The sequence below is a fragment of the Podarcis vaucheri genome, assembly GCF_965113315.1.
Source record: "Podarcis vaucheri genome assembly, chromosome: 12".
NCBI lineage: Eukaryota > Metazoa > Chordata > Lepidosauria > Squamata > Lacertidae > Podarcis > Podarcis vaucheri.
The window spans coordinates 50,954,817-50,974,146 of NC_138750.1; the positions used below are offsets into that span (position 1 = coordinate 50,954,817).

Here is a 19,330-nt window from a genome sequence, read left to right on the forward strand (position 1 = left end):
CCATTACAATTGTAACTAACGCCTTATCTCGGTGGGGAGGGGTGTTGTGTACTGAAGTTCTCACCCTGGGCCAGCAGGGGGATATTGTAGATAGTTTTCACTCAGTTCCACATATGCAAATAAGGAATTGAAAGTGACATTCAGTGATTGGATAGTTACAGAAAATGGTTACTGTTGCGTTCTAGTGGAGCTCTATATAAGCAGGCTGGCTGAACCCTTCAGTTCAGTTCTGTTCTGGCCTGCGAATAAACAAGAGCTGTTTGAAGAATCGCTGTGTCGTCTGATATGTTCACCCACAACTTAACACTTTTGGGGGCATTTTGGCTTTCCAGTCGAGAATGAAGCTTGAGATACTAAACTCCATAGAAAGCCAGCTGCTTTTGTTTGTCCAGGTTTCCTTCCCATAACACACATGATAGAACAGGCAGTTTGCAGAAGATGCACTTTACAGCAGAGTGGCTGTTTATTCAGCCTCCAGTCTGTCCATTCAAGTGGCAACTGCACAGTCAGGCTTCACAGGCAAAACTATTACCAGTTTTGATCTGAAGAGAGTCTTTGGACCAATTTTTTTGCTTGATCATCTATATGCAGCGTGGCACTTTTAACTAGAGGGTTTTAATTAGCAACCTTCCTCATGCAGGTTTCCTCTGAAGTAGATGTTGAAACTATTTCAAAGCTTCAGCGTACCTCAGACAGGAAAAGGTTACGTAAGATCCTTAACTACGATGATCCATCTTCTCTGCCAAGCCACTGGTGGTTTCATGATATATTAATGATCTCCCTCTTGCCATCACTCAATATGACTGCTGGTTGTTTAATGTTACAGCGTTCCCTGAAGCTTGCATGAAATAATTAGAGAGAATAGAAGATCATCTTAATTAAAATTTAGTTTAGGCCAGTTCACACAATCAGGATTTTTTCCCTGTGTATCTATGGATATGGAGAACATGTCATGAACTGTACGAGGTATAGTTCTTGTCATCGTGGCAGCTGTTCAGTAAAATAAAGATACATGCAGGAATGCAATTGATATTCTCTCATGTCCAGTTCTTAACCTGAAGTAAAGGTATGTCTAGCAGATTTTCATGTCATCTTGTCCAAGGATTCTCAGAGAACGCTGGACTTGGAGCCTACATGCCCCTTCGCTGAGAAGCCTCCGATGTCAAGGAATTCTTATCCTTGTAATCATTGTTACTTTTGGTGGGATTGTGTTATCTTGAGTGGTGGAGCCTTCAAATAGTTCAGCTATTGTTAATAACAGTTTTTATCTAGTGCACCATAATTTTGTTTGATGGCTGCTGAAAAACTATTTTTCCTCACTTAGATGTGGCTAGTCTAATATTTTAAGAGTCTTCAAAGGATAAAATAATGTGCACTTCTGTGACATTTCTTTCTGAAGGGTCAGTTACTTAAGTAAATCGTAGTGAACAGTGTGTCATAGTCAACCTGACTTTAAGTTAATGTACATGTTTCAAAGTAATTTATTTTCTTTTTTATTGTTCATTCTGTATTATCTAGGTCACCTGCACCATCCACGATGGGTCAAGAGAACTGTTCTTTAGAATAAAAAATTTTAAAGCTCATCCTCTGCAAAGACAGGGATGACTCAAAGTTAACAAATAGTTTTTAAAAATCTTAAGACCGTGACAAAATCTGATAAAACAGTAGTTCCTTCGCCTGAGCAATGCATCTTTTATTTTACATTCACACATCACTTTTTATTCCATCATGGAACTCAAGGCGACATGCATGGGATTATTGGACAGCCTACCGTTTGGCATTGACCCCATCCAGATCGACTTAGTTTCAGAACGGCTGATGTGTCATGCACTAGCAAAGCTTGCCATTATTTTAAGAAGAACCAATGGTCTGGAGCAGGCATGAGCAAACTCGGCCCTCCAGATGTTTTGGGACTACAACTCCCATCATCCCTGACCGCTGGTCCTGTTAGCTAGGGATGATGGGAGTTGTAGTCCCAAAACATCTGGAGGGCTGAGTTTGCCCATGCCTGGTCTGGAGCAATCTTAACTCCCTAATTGCTCAAGGAGCGGGCGATGGCATATGGCAGAGGTGTCCCTTCACCAGACTCCGCTAGCAGGTGGTTCCACTGTTGCAGAAGCTGCTATGGAGCTATTGACAGTGGCATTCCCACTGTAGCAAGCACAGGGTTCCAAAATGGGATTTTTCAGGGGCAGAGCAAGGAGAGCCAAGGATCTCCTGGATCCTAAGCTGGGTCATTTGTTGTTGAGGGGGCTTGTTCGGGCCCTTCTGCTGTGCCAGCCTGGAGCTGGTACAGGAGGAAGGAGGAGGAGGAGGAGGAGGAGGAGAAATTGTGCTCCCATCTTACCTCCTTAGTGGCAAGAGCCAGAAGATATTTGGATTAGATGGTGGCTCCACCTAGCTAAGCAGCCCCAGGGTAGCTACCCATTTAGGCACACTTAGTTCCCATTGAAATCAATTGTATTTGAGCAAAGTCATGACTATTTAACAGGCAAGTATAGCTTGCAGTCACAAGTCACATATGGAGTAGTTCCAATGTGATAAAGCCTATTCCGCATTTTTCCAACTGTTGTCAGATGTAATTACTCTCTGGCTCAAATATCAAACCTCATTTGATGCATGTTCATGTTGTTGCTTTTCCCAGCCTGCCCCCTCCAGCTCTCTCTTTCTTTGCCCTCTTATCCCTTGCTAGCTATTTCCTGTGCCATACAGCTAATTTTGCCAGCAAAGTGAATTTACAAATCCCTGTCATTAATAGCAATTAGATTTGCAAAAATAAATAAATAAGATATTCTGCTGTGGGATTACCCTGTGAAACTCATTTTACTTTTAAATGAGGCAGGTTAGTAGTGTCCAGAGGTACTCAGCAAGAATAAAAAGACCAGATAAAATGGCGGTAGCACAAACAATCTTAATTCTTTGATTAAAAACATACATTAGGAAGAGCTAAGTTCCATGCAGTGGGTCTCCCTCATCCTCCTCTTCACAGAAAATGGAATAAATTATCCTGGTGCTATTTAATATAGTAGTTGTGTGACTTGGGATTGCTCTTTTCTAAGATCACATAATTCTGCCACTACATTATTTACCTGTGCTAAGTCTTAACTGGGTTTTCAGTTTGTACTGAGAGCTGGACCATAAAGAAGGCTGATCGCCGAAGAATTGATGCTTTTGAATTATGGTGCTGGAGGAGACTCTTGGGAGTCCCATGGACTGCAAGGAGATCAAACCTATCCATTCTTAAGGAAATCAGCCCTGAGTGCTCACTGGAAGGACAGATCATGAAGCTGAGGCTCCAATACTTTGGCCACCTCATGAGAAGAAAAGACTCCCTGGAAAAGACCCTGATGTTGGGAAAGATGGAGGGCACAAGGAGAAGGGGATGACAGAGGACGAGGTGGTTGGATAGTGTTCTCGAAGCTACCAGCATGAGTTTGACCAAACTGCGGGAGGCAGTGGAAGACAGGAGTGCCTGGCGTGCTCTGGTCTATGGGGTCATGAAGAGTCAGACACGACTAAACAACAACAACAACCTTTCTGTTGTGCATACATATCTTGACCTATTGCGTTCCATTTATTGCTAGGAATTTCTCCCCCACCTGACGATTGTAGAAGCTTGATATGAAACAAGGGTGAGAAGGACTGCGTTGGATTTTATCTCCTGGTCTAAAGTTCTTTACTAAAATCAGACCTGGCAAACTTTCGTCAAGGGATACAATCCAGTGCAATCCATCCCGGCACTTCCAGTATAACATAGAATTAACTTTCCTCTCTTTTTTTCCAATGGAAAGTACAGAGACAATTCACCACAAAGATGCCAAAAACAGGCCAATGCAGGTCTACATCCATAGTGAACCACGGTCAAAGATGGTTTTAACGTTAATACTGGAACTTCAGGCTGTATGTGGCTCTAGTCTTTTTCTCTCTCTTTGACTTTACATTTGTTGTCAGAAATGAGGGTGCTTTCAAAATAGGCTTACTTGCTGTTGAAGCCATATTTTTAATTAGGAATTTCCAAAGAGCATCCCGGTCTGCCAGTGTTGTGACCTGTCAAGCTGCTGAGAGACTGCTGGTCCTCTCCTGATACTAGCTTAGCCTGCGATTGACACTTGTACCCAATTTGTATAAGGCTGCTTGAAGTGTCTGTGTTCTTCTTCTTGATGGGCTTGTTTGTTTACAGGAGACTCAGGGAAATCGCAAATCCTCTTCAATATTTGAGTGTTCAGGCACTTTTCGAGTAGCTGTTTTTTTTAAAAAAGCCACCCTTGATTATCCAGGTCAAACTTTTTGCAAACTGTCTCGTAAGGTTTGTATAAAGGAAAGGGTCTTCATTACTTTTGTTGGCTGTTTGAATTTGGTTGTGTTTTCAGAGTACAGTGTTGACGTCCAAAGACTGCTTACAGGTAGAGAGGACAGTGATTTTCCTTTCCCCATAGCCAGGCATTATAGAGGGTCTCTGACTTTCAGGAGCCTAGGTGGGGGAGCATGGAGTTTCATGGGCCTGGGAGGGAAAGCTTTAGTTGTGTATGTGCAATTCTCTGTGTTGCTCCTTGGGTGACCTCTGTTCTTTAGACTTCAAGAACTATTTTGCATTTGTAAAAAAACCAGCAACATATAAATGCCTCTTTGTCTTTGCGATTTCCACATCACTTTGCTCAGATTCAATGTATAGCATAAGTAGCACCTTGCAATTCAGTTTATTTCTCCCTTATTTTATGGACGTACAGTAACATCCAATTGTTGAACAACAATTGTGAATACAGATAAAGGAGTTATGAATCTTAAAGGGCTTGAGAAGAATAGGTTATTATCTTAAGCCATTTATGGTTTATCATTATCATAATAATAGCTCACAGGATGCTTTGCATGAATGCCAATTCCCCAGCAACTTGCTCAGTATAATAAGGCATAGAAATATTCTTTGGCATAAGGTTCCTAGCACTGGTGCAGGGGGACAAATGTCCCTGATATTAGGATTCTGAGTCGGTATGGGTGCTTTTCGATTTCATCATGAAGCATTGCACTGCATAACTGAGATGAGGACCAGTCTTCCTCCTGTTCACTTTCGTGGCATCCCACGGCCGCTCGATTCCTCTGCAAGTGTGGCTGTGTACACATTATCGGCTTAAAATGCAGCAAGGTCATTTCCGCCCACTGTGTTTCAAATTGCATTTGCACGTCATTGTAGGTCTGATCAAACACATCAAGATCGGGTGTGTTTCCAAGTCACCTGCTGTCTCTCCATACCAGTGGGCAGGGAAGGGGGCGCAGATGTCTCCTTAAGGCTTATTAAATTGAAGCTGGGGTGTTTGGGAGGTGGGGGGAATTCATCAAAATTCAGCATTTCTCAAATTGCAAGGTGGATGTAGATTGTAACTAAAGTTGTCTTGTCATTGGCATCCATCTGCCTCAAGAGATAATGGAGTGCACCTCTGGGGGTGAAGTCTCCTAGAAGCTGCCAGCATGTAGACTGCCAGGAATAGACAAGTTCTTACCAATGTCTTTTATTGAAGCCTCTTGGAGTAATGGCGTTGCTCTGAGTAATCTCCAGGCACACCCCCTTCTCTCCTCAGTTGTCAACAGCCCCACCCACCTTATGGTGGCTGCTTAGGGCCATTTGTCTTCGAGCTCTTTGCTCTCCTACTTCCAATGCTCATCAGGTTCTGGGGGAAGGGGGTTCAGGAATGCTTTCTAGTGATGACGTGTCTCCCATTATCTCCCAACTTTGCCCCTCATCTGCCTCTGAGCTGTGACCTCCCGCAAACCACTGTTGTAAATCTATACTGTCTTCCTCTTCTCTGCAAGGTTCAGGCTGGGGAGGAGGCGGTCGCCACCATTCCTCCTCTGTCCAGTCCCTGGCAGCATGTGACAGTGTCCACACCCCAGAAACAGCTTTGACTGGCCAACTAAATGTTGTGTGTACTTGTTGGATCTCCCTATCCCGTGTTTGCTCACTTGAATGCTCCGATCTGCAGAACTGGTACTGCTACAGGTGCTGGATAATACCCCGCAGTTCTGAGAAATGGATCTTTTAGTGCGGCAGCACCTGTATTTTTGGAACTCCCTATCTATTTACATCAAGGAGTCTCTCTTCTTGACACCTGCTTAAATCATTTTTGTTTAGGCAAGCTTATCAGGCCGTGTGGGCATTGATGAGATATTATCTTTGTTATTGTTAATAAAAATTATTTTTTAAATACTTAATTGTTTCGAACTGTTTTAAATGATAATTTTAATATTTCTTGTAAACTGCTTAAGGGTAAGTAGTTTTGGGTTAAATAAATGGAACAAATAATCATCAGCTTCCCAATCCAGCAGTGGGAGTTTAAGGCATAGCATGTAAACGTGCGTTTGCGCACAGCCTGTCTCTTTATAAAAGATCTAAGAATCATGTTTCATTATATTTTAAAGGCAAGTATCCTGCTCTTGTGAATAGAAATATCAGTTTTGAGGTATACAGAAAATGCCCTGTGTACCTCAGAAACCGAAGCATGGGTTGATATATTATTGGTCCTCCAATGCTAGGGTTTCCATGCTATCATAGCAACTTATATAAGGGAGAAACAGATAAACAAAGTGTCCCTTTGCGGCAGCACAAAATAAACAGACCTAGGTAAATGTGCATCATAATTGATATATGATTCAGAATCCAGCCCTGATTTGCATAGGGAATGTGGGCTACCTCCCACCCTGCTTAAACATGAAGTTAAAGCAGGAAACACACCATTATGTATTCTTATGGAGTTCCCATGTTGGCTAATTAGAAGGGGTTAGGATAAGACCGATTCTAATACAACTTTCCCTTTCCTTCTAGGTTGATAACGTCCCACCTGACACCATCATCAACTACATGGTGCAGAACTCCAAAGGAAAAGCTCCTGCTTTAACCCATTCAGCAGCAGCCCATTCAAAATATACTGAGAACATCCCAGTGAGAACCTTCAGCCAACCACAGAGAGATAAATTCCTGCTAAAGCCAGATGACGGATTTGACAGAAAAGCTCTGTTGGCGGCATTAAATGCATATATCTCTCAGAAAGTTGCAGCAAAAAATCATGACGGGAGCTCTCCTGTTAGTAGGACTAAAGTGTCTCCTCCCTATACCAATCAGCTCAAGCTTCCTCAGGCTGACCATCTTGATGGAACAATGTTGAAAGAGAAACCAGGAGATATTGAGATGAGGCCACCATTCATAAGGAGGCCTGGATCTGGACTGGTGCCTGGTTCTGTCCAGAGCAATACGAAGGCCCCTTTAACTCCAGTAGACGGTAAGGAATCCATTTCATCTTCGTATGAGTGCTCACTTATTGTTCTAGACCAGGCTTCCTCAAACTAGGCCCTCCAGATGTTTTGGGACTTCAGCTCCCATCATCCCTAGTTAACAGGACCAGTGGTCAGGGATGATGGGAGTTGTAGTCCCAAAACATCTGGAGGGCCGAGTTTGCCTATGCCTGTTCTAGACCAGTAGTTTCATCTACCGGGATTCCTTAGAAGTTTATCAAGGGATTTGTCAATGAGAAGGTCAGTCTTGGCATGTCCCCTCTCTACCATTGATTGTCCCATGCAATGCACAGCTGCAGGGGAGGGGAAGCATGTGATTCAGTTCAGACTGCTCAGGCCTGAACAGTGCACCTCTTATAAGCAATAAATTACTCCCCATAATACGCTGCAATGCGCGCAAGTTCTGTGAGGGTTGTGCAGAGAAGTCAATGTGAAATTACCTGAAAATAAAAATAAAAATTGAAATATATTGTTGTAGTCAAAGGAAGAATAATCTGAAGTTATTAAGATACCTGCAAGCTTTTGAGCAGCAGTGCATCTAGGTAATTTTAGGACCCAGGCTTACATTCCCCCTCTTTAAGTGTAACATTAATACTTTATAACTGTGAAGTATGCAGTATAAATTTTGAGTATCCTCATCACAAGATCTGGCTTAATTTCCCTTTTGCAGCTTCATTTGGGGAGTAGCCCCACTTTTGTCATCAAGGAAGTACCTGTAGAATATGCCACCACCACCACCTATTCAGTATACTGCAAGCGAAAAAGGGGGGCTGCCTCCTACCCCCCACTACTCCACAGGGTGTAGTGCTTAAAGTTCCAGACTAGGAGACCCAAGATAAAAATGTAATGGGGCATTCAGTAGACTAGAGAGCAACAGGTAAAGGTAAAGGGACCCCTGACCATTAGGTCCAGTTGTGACCGACTCTGGGGTTGCTGCGCTCATCTCGCTTTATTGGCCAAGGGAGCCGGCGTACAGCTTCCGGGTCATGTGGCCAGCATGACTAAGCTGCTTCTGGTGAACCAAAGCAGCACATGGAAACACCGTTCACCTTCCTGCTGGAGCAGTACCTATTTATCTACTTGCACTTTGAGGTGCTTTCGAACTGCTAGGCTGGCAGGAGCAGGGACTGAGCAACAGGAGCTCACCCCATTGCGGGGATTCGAACTGCCGACCTTCTGATCGGCACGTCCTAGGCTCTGTGGTTTAACCCACAGTGCCACCCACGTCCCTCTAGAGAGAGCAATGCACACCCACAAATCCAGGAAAGCAGGCACCCCCTGCTGCCCTCTCCATGATTTGACTGCTACATTCCACTCCTGTTACACTACAGCAAAGCATGCACAGTTTTCCAACCTTGATAAACAGGGTTTGTTGCTGATGCTGGAGAGATTGAACAGGAACTGCAGAAGTGCAACCAACTCTTCGGGCAGCACATAGTTAAACAATGGTACCCGGTCTCATTAGGAAGCTATGATGGTTCCCAACTTGGATGGTTTTAAAAGACGACTGGACAAATTCAGGGAGGGTAAGGCTGGCAATGGCTGTTAGCCATGATGACTATTCTCTTACCCCGCCCCCCATGGCCAGAACCAGTAATGCTTCTGAATACCAGTTGCTGGAAACCACAGTGGGGGAGATTCCTACAGGCATCTGGTTGGCCACTGTGAGAACAAGATGTTAGTCTAGATGGGCCATTGGCCTGATCCAGCAGGCTCTTTTATGTTCTTATTTCTCTTACGTTAACTCCTATGGGAAGCTGGCTCGCCTCCCTGTGGCTTTGTGATGTTCTCTGCATGTGAAGAGTTGCAGACAGACACGATGAAGACACAGCAACAATAAGCAGAGCGGGGAGGACTGTGTGCAGCTGCCCAAGTGGCTGCTTCCTCCTCCTGCTCCTCAGCTGCAACAGGCCAGTGCTCATGCGCAGCTCAGCAGCTGTGGCTGCAAGTTGTGATGTGAAGCAGCTGGTGGTAGGAGTGCTGCAGGCACTCATCATTTGCTGCTGGGTGGGCAAAACAAAAGGTTTGTTGTGTGACAATGGCCAATGGGAGTGCTGGGAGGTGAAAGCAGGGACCCTACTATGCTAAGGGTGGGGTGGGGGCCTTGGAATTGGGACCACGTGTTTGTGGGTACCAGTGCCTTTGCTCTTGCGATCCTCATAGTCTGAATTTAATTTGGCAGAGCCTGCAACATCACAATAGGTACCGTATTTTTCACTCCATAAGACACACTTTTTTCCTCCTAAAAAGTAAGGGGAAATGTGTGTGCATCTTATGGAGTGAGTGTAGGCTATGCAGCTATCTCTGAAGCCAGCACAGCAAGAGGCGGAGCTGCACAGCGCCTCTTGTTGTGCTACCTTCCCAGCAAAGCGGGAGGAGGGACGGAAGTGAGCCCTTACGGAGCCCCTTCCGTCCCTCATCCTGCTTCTCTGGGAAGGTAGTACAACAAGAGGCGCTGCGCAGCTCTCCCAATTGCTGTGCTGGCTTCAGCGATAGCTGCGCAGCTTGCTCTGGCATTTCAGGGAGGTGGGAGAAGGAATGGAGGGCAGCCTATCAGTCCCTTCTCCCATCTCCCAGAAAAGCCAGCAAGAGCCGCTCTATCTTTAAAGAGCCGCGCCAAGTGCGCGTGTCTGTGGCTCTTGCTGGCTTTTCTTGTTTTCCTCCTCTAAAAACTAGTTGCGTCTTATGGTCGGGTGCGTCTTACAGAGCAAAAAATATGGTGTAATCATTGACAGCCCTCCTGGGGAGGTATATGCAGGGTTAGGTGGAGTTTTCTATTAATGGAGGGTAGGTAATGTTGGTGTGCAGAGCATGGAGGGTAGGTAATGTTGGTGTGTAGAGCAACGTTTGCCGACCTGGTTCTCTCCAGGTGTTTTGGATGACAGCTCCCATCACTGCTGACCATTGGCCAGGATCCTCCCTTCGTAGAAGCCTGAAGCATTATACATACTGTGTTTTTTACATATTGTTTCTCACAGTCTTCTCCTTCGTGTTTTTCTTTTGCTCCCAAATCCCATACACTATTGAAGTGTTGCTATTTAGACAGAAGAGAGCCCAGTGTGTACATGCCCGAAGTGACAGGGTTCATGGTGAGGCAGCTGCCTGATAATAGGTTTCAAAAAACAAATTTTAATGTAAATGCAAGTCCAGGTGGCCTTGCACGTATCTGGAATAGGACTGCTGCTAGAGCAAACTAGGTCCATGCTGATTTCATTATCATGCACTGCCCTATTTCACCTTTCTTAGCAGGAATCTGCAGAGAAGAAATACTTAAAACGTACAGGGAACAATATGCTGCAAAATGCATTGGATTTTAACAGTTTGGCTTCCGCAGGCATAACATTGCAGAGCAACATGTTTAGGGACAATGTTGACCATTGAAGAAAGGCATTCCCACCCTCCAAATAGTTTCTTTCTCTTTAATATCTGTTCACAAATCAAGCGTTTTCTTAGCTTGTTGCCAACAGTCAAACATTTTCTAATGAATCTTCCAATATGCTCATGCCATATTTTTCAAATTGTGCCTGTGATTGCTCTTGGCTTCTATCTTCAGTGGTTGTCGGGCAGTAGCAATGCTTCGTATTTTCGGCTTAGTTTTCCTTAAGATGTCAGTCTCCTCTAACAAGAAGCTTATCTTCAGGAGGTATTCCTAGCATCCTAGTGACTGCCCAGTGTGAGAAACAACACACTTCACAGAATGCAGACCATTTCTCTATCTTTGCTTTATTTAATGAACCAGAAAGATCTGCCAAATGTCTTTCAGTGGACTCTGGAGTGGGGCTGCTGGCCATTCATTTTCTCCTGTTGAATTTCTTTCCCCCTTATTTTCATTTTGCTTGAGATTACGACTGTGCTTTCCTATAGACTGTGAAACCTAGGGAAGGGAAATAGGGAGATAAGACATGATAGAATGAAAGAAAAGAAAATGAGTTGAAAACAAATGAAACTGAAATGGAAAGGTTTTATCAACAGGGTTTTTTTATTCAGCAGTCTTGGTTTTCGCTGGATTGATCCCAATTTGCAGGAAGGGAGGGGAAAGCCCACCAGACAGCAATATTAAACTTACATGGTGCTTTATACTGAGCTTATAATTGACCTGTTCAATTGTACGCTATAGGAGTTTAAAATAGGCTATGTAAATATCTAAGGATCTCAAACTGGGATCTCTGGTCCTCAGGACATAATCTCTGTGCCATTGTGGTAGCTTCTCATTGGAGGGAGCACCTGGTGATAAATAATAATAATAATAATAATAATAATAATAATAATAATAATACCCCAGCCATCTAGCTGGGTTTCCCCAGGTGCTCTGGGCGGCTTCCAGCACATATATACAGGACTGCCTTCAGATGTCTTCTAAAAGTTGTGTAGTTCTGCTTGACATTCTGATGGGAGGGCGTTCTATGGGGAGGGCGCCAGTGCCAAGAAGGGCCTCTGCCTGGTTCCCTGTAACTTTGCTTCTCACAGTGAAGGAACCACCAGAAGACCCTTGGAGGTGGACCTCAGTCTCCAGGCACTGGATGGGGGGTGGAGACGGTCCTTCAGGTATGCTCTCTGCTCTACTTAAACACCACCACTGCCAATGGCCAGATGGTGGCATTTCAGCTACCAGCTCCATAAAGGCAAGATTACCCCAATACTCCTTCTAATTCTAGGATTAGAAGCTCTTCAGTCTGAGCAACCTGTCACTCAGGTGCGGACTGAGCTGTTTTCCAGCCATCCATTCCCACTTATCTGCTGGCTGCTTTGATGGCCTGTCTACTTGACTGCTCTCCTGTCTGTTTCCCAACTTGCCTACTGACCTGCAATCTGCTTACCTCCAGACCTTAATGGATAGAACAGACAAAGCCTTGTTGGCCACTGTGAGAACAGGATGCTGGACTAGATGGGTCATTGGCCTGATCCAGCAGGCGTTTCTTATGTTTGATCAGAATCAATTATACACTTCTAGAGTTAATGCTAAATACATTACTTCTGGTAAATGAGCCACCATAGCTGCTACAGGGCCATGAGAATTTGTGTCCTGGGCATTTTAGACTCATTTACCCATATACTATCTGAAACCAAAGGGGTGCATTGGTTGCCAGATGTGAAATATAATGGCATTATTTTCAGCTAACCTGCCCCACTATGCCGTTACAGCTGTACCGTGGGGTTTCTTTTTAAAAAATATTTCATTTTCATTTTTTGTTCTTATGCATTTAAATCATTTTCAATTTTTGCGCATCTGAGATTACTTGAATCCCCGGACTTCCCCCTCCCCCCCCCCGGTTTCAAATATTTATCTGTTGTTTCTGTTGCATCTAATTACATTTTTCAAATTCATTTTGTATCCTTTTTTAACTTTAGTCTTATTACATTATAAGTGTTATAACAATCCTGCTAACTTTTTAAAATATCGACAGTGATCTTTAAGATACTGTACTCTATACATTTTTCTTGCTCTTTACTAAAAAAATTATCATCTTGGTGTCTGCTCTTTATGGTCATTTTTGCCATTTCGGCATAGTCCATCATCCTGGTTATCCAGTCTTCATTGGTTGGGACTTTCTCTTCCTTCCACTTCTGGGCAAAAAGCATTCGTCCACCATGGGGTTTCTCATGGCACGACCCACTTGGTTTTCCAACAGAGTTTACCCCAGACTTGCAAATAGCAGCTCACCCAAGTGAAGTAAAAAAAAGTTTGCTTCTGACCAGTGACAGACGTTTTGCAAAATACAGTTCTTCCTACCTGCCCCACAGCATTTAGGCCACAGATGACTAAAGTAGATAAGTTTAGGCTTGTGGGTCATAAGCTTCTGTGATTATATTTGCAAGCTTGATTGCACCATGGGGTGCTTTTGTATAGAAGTATGTAATTATGGCTGTTAATGTAAATGTTTCATTCATTTAAATGTTATCCCACCATGTCTCAAATGAATAGGGCTCATTACAGTAATTTTTTTAAGCATTTTAAATTATATATATATATATATATATATATATATATATATATATATATATGCAGGTTTTGGTGTCTTCGGGTGTCTTCCCGATGGAGTCTGTAATATGTCTGTGGAGAGGGTCTGGGTTTGGGTCTGGTGTGGTTGATTGGTGACGGCGTTCTGTGTGCCTCTGGTTCTGGTGTCAGTTTTTGTGGGGAGGGCTAATTTCCAGATGTCAGGCAGGCGGGACGTGTCGTCACGCTTGTTCATGTTGTGAGGGTGTTTCTCTATCTCGATGGCTTCCATGATTATTCTCTTGTGGTGATGTTCCATGTTAAAGAGCAATTTGGAATCTGCAAAATTAATTTCGTGTCCTGTTTCTTTCATGTGTTGGAAAAGAGAGGAAGTTTTTTCTTCTTTTTTGACGGCATTCTTGTGTTCTGCGATACGTGCATTTATTCGTCTGTTTGTTTGTCCAATGTACGTGGCTGGGCAGACTTTGCAGGGTATTTCATAGACCCCTTGGTTTTCCAGCTGGATTTTGTCTTTTGGGTTTCTGAGGATATTGGCTATTTTTTGGTTGGTGCAGAAGGCTGTTTTGATATTGTGTTTATGGAGGATTTTGCTGATTTTGTCTGTAGTGCCCTTGATATAAGGAAGGAGGGCCATGCCATTGTTTTCTTCTGTGTCTTGGTTTTTGGGGGGTGTTTCTTTTTGGATTAGCTTCGTAACCCTGTTTTTCTGGTATCCATTGGCGATTAACACATTTGAGAGATTCTGTAACTCAGTTGTCAAGTGGTCTTTGTCAGCCAGGCGTTTGGTTCTGGAGATGAGAGTCTTGGCTACGGAGTTTATTTGTGCAGGGTGGTGGTGTGATTGTGCATGTAAGTAGCGGTTGGTGTGTGTTTTTTTCCGGTAGATAGTGTGTCCTAGGGAGCCATCAGGTTTTTTGTAGATTAGGACGTCAAGAAAGGGGAGTTGGTTGTTGTCTTCTATTTCCATAGTGAATTGTATTTTGGGGTGTAGGCTGTTGAGATGTGTGAGGAAGCTATCTAGTTTTTCTTTCCCGTGTGGCCAAATTACAAAGGTGTCGTCAACATATCTGAGCCAAAGTTTGGGTTTGTGTTCTGACTTGTCTAAAGCATTGGTTTCAAAGTGTTCCATGTACAAATTTGCGATGACCGGTGAGAGGGGTGATCCCATAGGTGCTCCTTCTATCTGTTTGTATCTTTGTCCATTGTGGATGAAGTACGTGTTGGTTAGGCAGTGGTTGGTCAGGTCCAGGATGTATTTGGGGGGGTTGTATTTGTTTTGAATGGCTGTCAAGGCTTCATTAATGGGCACTTGAGTGAAGAGAGATACAACATCGAAGCTCACAAGTAGGTCATCGGGATGTAGGTATTGTTTCTTTATTGTTTCTATGAACTGGAAGGAGTTAGTAACGTGTGAAGCGATGGATTCTGCATAGGGCTGAAGTTGCTTAGCGAGAAATTTAGCGAGATTTTGTAGAGGTGAGCCTATGGAGCTGACTATTGGTCTGAGTGGTGTTCCTTCTTTGTGTATCTTGGGGAGACCGTAGAGTTTGGGGCATCTGGATGATTTTTCTCTGGGGATGATTCTTAGCTGGATTTCTTCACTGATAGGAGAGGCTTTTATTTTGGATTTGGTGGTTTTTTCCAGATAGGTGGTGGGATCTGTTTTTATAGGTTGGTAGGTAGGGTCTTGGAGTAGATTTGATAGTTTTGCTTGGTAGTCCGATGTGTTCATCACAACAGTGGCGTTGCCTTTGTCTGCTGGGAGAATGATTATGTTGTTGTCTTTCCTCAGGTTGGTGAGTGCTTTCTGTTCTTCTTTGTGTAAATTGCTTCTGGGTGGTTTGCTGGAGCAGAGGATGTTGGTGACTTCAAGTCTGATTTTATTGGCTTCATCTGGGTCGATTTTGGTCAGGCTAGCTTCGACTCCGCATATGATGTTTTCCGTGGGGATGCGTCTCGGGGCGACTGCAAAGTTGAAACCTTTGGAGAGTACTTTGGTTTCAGTTGGGGTGAGGATCCTGTCTGATATGTTATGTACTGTTTGTTTCATGGGTTGTTGTGGAGGGTGGCTGGGCTTCTGGCGTTTCTCTAGTTTGTAGAGTTTGTTGGTGTGTCTGTCTGTCTTATGTGAGGTCTCAGTTTCAGCTCTCCAGACGGCTAGTTGTTTGCATTTGTCCCAGAGTGCAGGGTGGATTTTGTTACATAGTTTGAGGTGAAGAGTGAGCAGATCTTTGTTGGTTTGGTTTAGTAGGTATCTTTTCTTATGTATTTCGTTTCTGATTAGGGATAGTTCAGTTCGTTTCAGGATCCTTTCGGTAGCTGGGGTTTTAGAGTGGAATTTAAGTTGGAAGCATGTGGGAGTTAAGTTGTTGTCTCGGCAGTTGCGTAGGAACAGGAGATCACATAAGATGGTGGCTCTTCGGATTTCTAGTTTCTCGTAGGTTCTTGTCAGCTGGAAGGTTTCCTCCCCGTAGAGGTGAGATATTTGCTTTCGTAGATTTTCACGGGTACAGGAATGCAGGTTTTGGTGTCTTCGGGTGTCTTCCCGTGTAAGAGTCGGGGTGTCTGTGCGACGTTTCGACGAGGTCTCACTCGTCATCTTCAGGCTGGTGCTTTCGGCTTCTTGTTACTGGAACAGAGCAGAGTCTGGTGTTTGAGTTCCTATAAATACTGTTGAGGGGTGTGGTGTATAGCCTCCAACGTTCTGGGCAGAGAGGAAGTTCCTAGATTAGTGTGCCTTTTCTTCTTTTGTTCCTTAATTACTTGAGGGATATCTTGGGTGATTTCATGAGTGATATTCTGAATACCACTGGGTGGGTCATTAAGTGTAGATTAGTTGCTAAAGCTTTCGTGTCTTGACCTCTTGAGCTTGTGAAGAGTTTTTCTGAGAAGATGGCTGTGCTGCATTTAGTTGTGCTCTGGCTTGTCTTCGTGTATAGGGGCGAGCTGTGGTTTTGTGCCTTGTGCCAGCCAGATCTGTGTAGGGATTGCAGGGGGGTGCAGCATCCGGAGGTGCCACCATAGTTTGGCTACTGGATGGAGTCTGTAATATGTCTGTGGAGAGGGTCTGGGTTTGGGTCTGGTGTGGTTGATTGGTGACGGCGTTCTGTGTGCCTCTGGTTCTGGTGTCGGTTTTTGTGGGGAGGGCTAATTTCCAGATGTCAGGCAGGCGGGACGTGTCGTCACGCTTGTTCATGTTGTGAGGGTGTTTCTCTATCTCGATGGCTTCCATGATTATTCTCTTGTGGTGATGTTCCATGTTAAAGAGCAATTTGGAATCTGCAAAATTAATTTCGTGTCCTGTTTCTTTCATGTGTTGGAAAAGAGAGGAAGTTTTTTCTTCTTTTTTGACGGCATTCTTGTGTTCTGCGATACGTGCATTTATTCGTCTGTTTGTTTGTCCAATGTACGTGGCTGGGCAGACTTTGCAGGGTATTTCATAGACCCCTTGGTTTTCCAGCTGGATTTTGTCTTTTGGGTTTCTGAGGATATTGGCTATTTTTTGGTTGGTGCAGAAGGCTGTTTTGATATTGTGTTTATGGAGGATTTTGCTGATTTTGTCTGTAGTGCCCTTGATATAAGGAAGGAGGGCCATGCCATTGTTTTCTTCTGTGTCTTGGTTTTTGGGGGGTGTTTCTTTTTGGATTAGCTTTGTAACCCTGTTTTTCTGGTATCCATTGGCGATTAACACATTTGAGAGATTCTGTAACTCAGTTGTCAAGTGGTCTTTGTCAGCCAGGCGTTTGGTTCTGGAGATGAGAGTCTTGGCTACGGAGTTTATTTGTGCAGGGTGGTGGTGTGATTGTGCATGTAAGTAGCGGTTGGTGTGTGTTTTTTTCCGGTAGATAGTGTGTCCTAGGGAGCCATCAGGTTTTTTGTAGATTAGGACGTCAAGAAAGGGGAGTTGGTTGTTGTCTTCTATTTCCATAGTGAATTGTATTTTGGGGTGTAGGCTGTTGAGATGTGTGAGGAAGCTATCTAGTTTTTCTTTCCCGTGTGGCCAAATTACAAAGGTGTCGTCAACATATCTGAGCCAAAGTTTGGGTTTGTGTTCTGACTTGTCTAAAGCATTGGTTTCAAAGTGTTCCATGTACAAATTTGCGATGACCGGTGAGAGGGGTGATCCCATAGGTGCTCCTTCTATCTGTTTGTATCTTTGTATCACAACATGAACAAGCGTGACGACACGTCCCGCCTGCCAGACATCTGGAAATTAGCCCTCCCCACAAAAACCGACACCAGAACCAGAGGCACACAGAACGCCGTCACCAATCAACCACACCAGACCCAAACCCAGACCCTCTCCACAGACATATTACAGACTCCATCCAGTAGCCAAACTATAGTGGCACCTCCGGATGCTGCACCCCCCTGCAATCCCTACACAGATCTGGCTGGCACAAGGCACAAAACCACAGCTCGCCCCTATACACGAAGCCAAGCCAGAGCACAACTAAATGCAGCACAGCCATCTTCTCAGAAAAACTCTTCACAAGCTCAAGAGGTCAAGACACGAAAGCTTTAGCAACTAATCTACACTTAATGACCCACCCAGTGGTATTCAGAATATCACTCATGAAATCACCCAAGATATCCCTCAAGTAATTAAGGAACAAAAGAATAAAAGGCACACTAATCTAGGAACTTCCTCTCTGCCCAGAACGTTGGAGGCTATACACCACACCCCTCAACAGTATTTATAGGAACTCAAACACCAGACTCTGCTCTGTTCCAGTAACAAGAAGCCGAAAGCACCAGCCTGAAGATGACGAGTGAGACCTCGTCGAAACGTCGCACAGACACCCCGACTCTTACACGGGAAGACACCCGAAGACACCAAAACCTGCATTCCTGTACCCGTGAAAATCTACGAAAGCAAATATATATATATATATATATATATGGCACAAATCCCCCAAAGTAACAAAAAGATAAACAACTCATTCTGGGTTTGTCTACCAGGAATAGAGTATTATTATTATTATTATTATTATTATTATTATTATTATTAACATTTATAAGTGCCTACATTGTTTCTGGGTGCTGTGCATACATTACAAGATAAGGCAGTCCTTCCCTGCAGGCTCAGACCCTCCACGTGTCCCTATTTTCCAGGGACAGTCCCAGATTTACAGAAGCTGTCCCAGTTTCTAATTGGATCCCAAAATATCCTGCTTTTCCTTAGGATGTCTCTATTTTAATTGGAGTAATGCTGGAAGCTATGGTAGGATGTCCCTATTTTCATTGGAGAAATGTTGGAAAGCATGGAGTTATCCGATCCCCAAGCCATCTGTATAGGGAAGGTTTTTTTTATATTAAAAATGTTTAATGTTTTATTGTGTTTTTATATGTGTTGGAAGCCACCCAGAGTGGCTGGGGCAACTCAGTCAGATGGGCAAGGTATAAATAGTAGCATTATTATTACAAAATAAAAGGTAAAGATAAAGGTACCCCTATCAGTTAAATCCAGTCGCAGATGACTCTGGGGTTGCAGTGCTCATCTCGCTTTACTGGCTGAGGGAACCAATGTTTGTCCGCAGACAGTTTTTCCAGGTCATGTGGCCAGCATGACTAAGCCGCCGAAAGTGCAAGTAGATAAATAGGTACCGCTCTGGCGGGAAGGTAAACGGCGTTTCCGTGCGCTGCTCTGGTTTGCCAGAAGCGGCTTAGTCATGCTGGCCACATGACCTGGAAGCTATACGCCGGCTCCCTCGGCCAATAAAGCGAGATGAGCGCTGCAACCCCAGAGTCGGCCACGACTGGACCTAATGGTCAGGGGTCCCTTTACCTTTTTTAATATTTATATACTGCTTGATTGTAACCCCCCCCCCAAGAAACCTCCAAGTGGTTTACAAAAAGAATAAACCAATGAAAAACAACAATTTTAAAGATATATTTTTTAAAGTTCAAAGGTGGAAGTGGATATGCTTTTTAAAATAATTTGTGTGCGGTCTTCTCATTTCACAAAAGAGGAGATGAGGGGAGTTAGTGACCACCCCAAGCTCATGCAGACTTATTTACGTAACAAGAAACAATGGGTTGCTTTTCATTCTGGACTGGGCAAAAATGTTCTCAGTCTATTACCTATAT

The 19,330-nt window shown here is 43.9% G+C and overlaps 1 protein-coding gene across 1 annotated transcript in view; it reads left to right on the plus strand.

Annotated features, from left to right (window-relative positions):
• The window catches only part of PTPRN2 (protein tyrosine phosphatase receptor type N2), a 628,995-nt gene that overhangs the window by 179,184 nt on the left and 430,481 nt on the right, over positions 1-19,330 (plus strand). The window contains exon 6 of the mRNA XM_082192202.1: positions 6,815-7,268. Within this exon, the coding sequence (XP_082048328.1) occupies positions 6,815-7,268 (454 nt within the window). The remainder of the gene's footprint in view (positions 1-6,814; positions 7,269-19,330) is intronic.